Genomic DNA, 6,000 nt, shown 5'->3' with positions numbered 1-6,000 from the left:
TCCAAGTCACATACCATCCTGACTTAGAAATATATCGCCGATCTTTCATCGTTGCTGGGTCAAAATCCTGGAACTCCCTCCCTAACAGCACTGTATGAGTACCTTCACCACATGGACTGCAGCGGTTCAAGAAGGCAACTCACCACTACCTTCTCAAGGGCAATTAGGGATGGGCAATAAATGCTGGCCTTGTTAGCAACGCCCACATCCCATATACGAATAAAAAAAAATTAGTTTAAATTGCTACTTAAAGGCAAGGACAAAATTGTTAGTGCAGTTTAATTAAAATGTAGCATTATAATTGGGGTCATCCTGACACAGCGCCATCTAGCGTTGGGAGGAGTAAGGATGCAATCGAGCGAAATCTCCAGGCCTTCATATTTAACTTAGTGGCTCTATTCGCTAATAACAAACTCCAGGCTTAAACCAAGGCTTCATAAGGAAAAGATTAATTTATTATATATCAGTAAAATACCACATTATCTACAATTGCTGCACGATTTAGAATTGCTTTAACGACACTAAGAAAACCTTCTGACTCCCAAAATGCGATCCCCTATCTGCAAACAAAGCCCCATCCCAGATTAACCCCTGAAGAAAAGTCTAAGGTCTACTCAAGGTTGGCTCAGACTAGCCGAGACCGTGAAAATATCTCGGTGCCCCCGGGTTGTGGTGTAGCAGCTGGTCTGCAGCCAGGTTATGGAGATCTTCAGCTGGTCTGGAGCCAGGTTATGGAGATCTTCAGCTGGTCTGGAGCCAGGTTATGGAGATCTTCAGCTGGTCTGGAGCCTGGTTATGGGGATCTTCAGCTGGTCTGGAGCCTGGTTATGGGGATCTTCAGCTGGTCTGCAGCCAGGTTATGGAGATCTTCAGCTGGTCTGGAGCGAGGTTATGGAGATCTTCAGCTGGTCTGGAGCCAGGATATGGAGATCTTCAGCTGGTCTGGAGCCTGGTTATGGAGAGCTTCAGCTGGTCTGTGGCCAGGTTCTGCAAGTTCCTATGATCTTTTATTCTCATGTTACAACCACACGGTTTAACTCAGCGACCCTCTTGTTGCTTCAGCCTGCCCGGAGCCGATTTAACCCATTTATATAAAACTGTTGTATATTTTAGTATTTTTACTCTACTAGCCCCTGCGTGTGTGTAAACAGTGCAATGTGACTCCAGGATCCCGTTACTCCAGTTTCCTGACGGTGAACGACTCTGCTGGAATTTGTAACATGGACCCCGGATTCACAAAGAGCAGCAGGGCCTCTCACGGTGGAATGACCAGGAGTGAAGAGTTCCAGATTGGAGAGCTGGTGCGAGCGGCCAGGAGCTCACGTTGGGACCTCTTCACCCTGCACAGTAACACACGTCCCAGTCCGTGATCACAGCCCAAGAGCTCAGCACAAGGAACACTTACAAATCACCAGCCCAACACTCTCAACCCCATTTATTGCCAAGCCCCTTTCCCAGTGCTGATTCCTGCTGTGTCTCGAAGTGACTGTGTGAGATGTGCAATATTCACCCTGCACTGGACACATTGGGGGGGAACTTTAACCCCCAAAAACGGGTGGGTTTGAGTCAGGTGAGAGGAGAAATTAAAAAAACTCAATCCTGCCCACTTCTGGTTTTAAAGGAGGCGGTACGGTGGGCAGTCAGGCAACCCTCTCCCAGGCAGCTGGAAACATGGCAGCTAAAGGGTGGCGAGGACGACTTCATGGCAGAGGGAAGAGCCTTTCCAGCACTGCACGCGAGCAGAACCGCCGCCCCCGCCCCTGCCGAGATCAGACCCGAAGTTACTGTGTGAGATGTGCAATATTAGCCCCGCACTGGACACATTGGCCCCAATATTTATGGAGAGGGAGCGGGACGGTGTGTGGTGGGGTGGGTAGGGGAGGGTTGGTCAGAGCGACAATCGGGAGGGAGGGACAGATCTGGTGGGGTGGGGAGGGGAGGGTTGGTCAGAGCGACAGTCGGGAGGGAGGGACAGATCTGGTGGGGAGGGGAGGGGAGGGTTGGTCAGAGCGACAATCGGGAGGGTGGGACAGATCTGGTGGGGAGGGTTGGTCAGAGCGACAATCGGGAGGGAGGGACAGATCTGGTGGGGTGGGGAGGGGAGGGTTGGTCAGAGCGACAAATCGGGAGGGAGGGACAGATCTGGTGGGGTGGGGAGGGGAGGGTTGGTCAGAGCGACAATCGGGAGGGAGGGACAGATCTGGTGGGGTGGGGAGGGGAGGGTTGGTCAGAGCGACAATCGGGAGGGAGGGACAGATCTGGTGGGGTGGGGAGGGGAGGGTTGGTCAGAGTGACAATTGGGAGGGTGGGACAGATCTGGTGGGGTGGGGAGGGGAGGGTTGGTCAGAGCGACAATCGGGAGGGAGGGACAGATCTGGTGGGGTGGGGAGGGGAGGGTTGGTCAGAGCGACAATCGGGAGGGAGGGACAGATCTGGTGGGGTGGGGAGGGGAGGGTTGGTCAGAGTGACAATTGGGAGGGTGGGACAGATCTGGTGGGGTGGGGAGGGGAGGGTTGGTCAGAGCGACAATCGGGAGGGACAGATCTGGTGGGGTGGGGAGGGGAGGGTTGGTCAGTGACAATCGGGAGGGAGGGACAGATCTGGTGGGGTGGGGAGGGGAGGGTTGGTCAGAGCGACAATCGGGAGGGAGGGACAGATCTAGTGGGGGGTGAATTGTGGCGGTGAGGAGAGGCTGTGATCAGTAGAAGCTTTGTTTGGGGGGTGGGGGCCGGGGGGTTGAACTCCTGGTCCTCCCAGCTCACAAGCCGTGCTGGAAAAGTACTTGCCTGCCTGATGCGGCTGCTCCCGTCTCCATTCAGTTCCCGGGATTGCCGCACCCTGGGAATCCCGGCCGGCCAGCCTTAAATTTAAATCGGGCTCCCAATGGCACTGCGAGAGCGGGACACAGACTCGCCCGCGACCCTCCGTCGCAAAATCGACGGCCTGTGCGTACACGGCAGGCGGGGGCGCCTGTCCTGACTTTTTATTTTTAACCCCCCCCCCGACCCTCACCCCCGTGTTGTGGGGAGTTAATATCGACCCCATTCTCTCTGTATTCTGCTGTATCTCCAAGTTACTGTGTGAGATGTACAATATTCGCCCCACACTGGACACATTCTCTCCGCACTCTGACAGCAGTTTAGGAACCTACGGTTCGAAATGGCGTAGTTTAAGAGGAGCAGCATTTTTACCCTCATCGTACGATCCAAGATAGAAATAAGGAAAGAGTTTCTCAGTGAATGTGTCAGTGAAAATGTAGAGATTGGACATATCATCAGCATTGTAAAAGGTCACCTGTCCTCCCTCATAGTCCAGGTAAACTCCGATGGTCCTGGGCTTCACACTCGGGGTCAGTGGGACAGACCGGCGTTCAACAGCTTTATATTCATTCCCATTTCTCAGCCACACAGCCCAGTATCCACATTTAGGCCCCAGTGTTATCTGTCCCTTCCTATTGGCTGACTCTCTGGCCACACCCACGTCCCACTCAGTCTTGTCCCCGACCTCCACCTCCACCTCCCAGTAGTGTTTCCCTGATGTGAAACCCTGTGACCCCAGGACACATGGACACGTATCGAATCTCTCCGGGTTAGCAGGAAGCTGTAATTCTCTGTTACTGTATCTCACACTGGTCCGATCCTCAGACAGGATGAGCTTACGATGCGCTGTGTTTGGGTCCAGGGTCAGTGAGGCTGGGACTGCGGAAATAAAAATGACATCACGTTAAATATTTTAGACAGAGGAAGGTGGACGGACACAGGTTAATATCTGATGTCTGTAGAACTGGACTTGGCACCCAGTCCATAATTTCTGTATCAGTAAATACTGCAGATTGGGTACAGTGTACAGTTAGATATATTCCCAGACTCCAGTATGTACAGTGAACAGATATTACAGACTGGGTACAGTGTACAGTTAGATATATTCCCAGACTCCAGTGTGTACAGTGAACAGATATTACAGACTGGGTACAGTGTACAGTTAGATATATTCCCAGACTAGAGTGTGTACAGTGAACAGATATTACACACTGGGTACAGTGTACAGTTAGATATATTCCCAGACTCGTGTGTACAGTGAACAGATATTACAGACTGGGTACAGTGTACAGTTAGATATATTCCCAGATTCCAGTGTGTACACTGAACAGATATTACAGACTGGGTACAGTGTACAGTTAGATATATTCCCAGACTAGAGTGTGTACAGTGAACAGATATTACACACTGGGTACAGTGTACAGTTAGATATATTCCCAGACTCGTGTGTACAGTGAACAGATATTACAGACTGAGTACAGTGTACAGTTAGATATATTCCCAGACTCGTGTGTACAGTGAACAGATATTACAGACTGAGTACAGTGTAGTTAGATATATTCCCAGACTCCAGTGTGTACAGTGAACAGATATTATAGACTGGGTACAGTGTACAGTTAGATATATTCCCAGACTCCAGTGTGTACCGTGAACAGATATTACAGACTGGGTACAGTGTACAGTTAGATATATTCCCAGACTCCAGTGTGTACAGTGAACAGATATTACAGACTGGTTACATAGAAACATAGAAAAATAGGAGCAGGAGTAGGCCATTCGGCCCTTCGAGCCTGCTCCGCTATTCAATATGATCATGGCTGATCCTCTATCTCAACACCATATTCCCCCTCTCTCCCCATACCCCTTGATGCCTTTTGTGTCAATAATTTATCTATCTCCTTTTTAAATATATTCAGTGACTTGGCCTCCACAGCCTTCTGTGGTAGAGAATTCCACAGGTTCACCACCCTCGAGTGAAGAAATTTATCTTCATCTTTGTCCTAAATGTCCTACCCTGTACCCTGAGACTGTGACCCCTCGTTCTGGAACCCCCAGCCAGGGGAAACAACCTCCTTGCATCCAGTCTATCTGGCCCTGTCAGAATTTTATACGTTTCAATGAGATCCTCTCATTCTTCTAAACTCTAGTGAATACAGGCCTATTCGACCCAATCTCTCCTCCTACGACAGTCCTGCCATTCCAGGAATCAGTCTGGTGAACCTTCGCTGCACTCCCTCTAAGGCAAGTATATCCTTTGTTAGGTAAGGAGATCAAAACTTCCAGGGGTGGTCTCACCAAGGCCCTGTATAACTGTAGTAAGACATCCTTGCTCCTGTACTCAAACTCTCTTGCAATGAAGGCCAACATACCATTTGCCTTCCTAACTGTTTGCTGCACCTGCATGTTTGCTTTCAGTGACTGTTGTACAAGGACACCCAGGTCCCTCTGTACATCAACATTTCCAAATCTATCACCATTTAAATAATACTTTGCCTTTCTGTTTTTCCTGCCAAAGTGGATAACGTCACATTTATCTACGTTATACTGCATCTGCCATGTATTTGCCCGCTCACTAAACTGATATAAATCGCCTTGAAGCCTCGTTGCAGCCTACTCACAACTCACAATCCTTGGACAGTGTACAGTTAGATATATTCCCAGACTCCAGTATGTACAGTGAACAGATGTTACAGACTGGGTACAGTGTACAGTTAGATATATTCCCAGACTCCAGTGTGTACAGTGAACAGATATTACAGACTGGTACAGTGTACAGTTAGATATATTCCCAGACTCCAGTGTGTACAGTGAACAGATATTACAGACTGGTACAGTGTACAGTTAGATATATTCCCAGACTCCAGTGTGTACAGTGAACAGATATTACAGACTGGTACAGTGTACAGTTAGATATATTCCCAGACTCCAGTGTGTACAGTGAACAGATATTACAGACTGGTACAGTGTACAGTTAGATATATTCCCAGACTCCAGTGTGTACAGTGAACAGATATTACAGACTGGGTACAGTGTACAGTTAGATATATTCCCAGACTGCTGTTTGTTCTATGAACGCAAGGACTGTGGGGTGGTCACTCCGACCAATACAGCCATGGACAGATGCATCTGAGTCAAGTATGTTATTCCCTCGTGTTGATTTTCTCACCACTTGCCGCAAACC

General features: G+C 49.4%; 1 protein-coding gene across 1 annotated transcript in view; it reads right to left on the bottom strand.

The window, feature by feature from the left end:
- Positions 1–435: 435 nt before the first annotated feature.
- Positions 436–6,000, bottom strand: part of LOC147095564 (zinc-binding protein A33-like) — a 28,451-nt gene continuing 22,886 nt past the window's right edge. Inside the window, exon 6 of the mRNA XM_085974692.1 lies at positions 436–3,698. Coding sequence (XP_085830818.1) covers positions 3,148–3,698 — 551 coding nt within the window. The 3' untranslated portion in view covers positions 436–3,147. The remainder of the gene's footprint in view (positions 3,699–6,000) is intronic.

This window comes from Somniosus microcephalus, unplaced genomic scaffold, assembly GCF_052327205.1.
Source record: "Somniosus microcephalus isolate GS21.2 unplaced genomic scaffold, FLI_Smic_1.0 unresolved_chr1, whole genome shotgun sequence".
NCBI classification, from domain to species: domain Eukaryota; kingdom Metazoa; phylum Chordata; class Chondrichthyes; order Squaliformes; family Somniosidae; genus Somniosus; species Somniosus microcephalus.
Note: the sequence above shows the minus strand (reverse complement) of the source record. Positions and strands in the feature narration are given on the sequence as shown.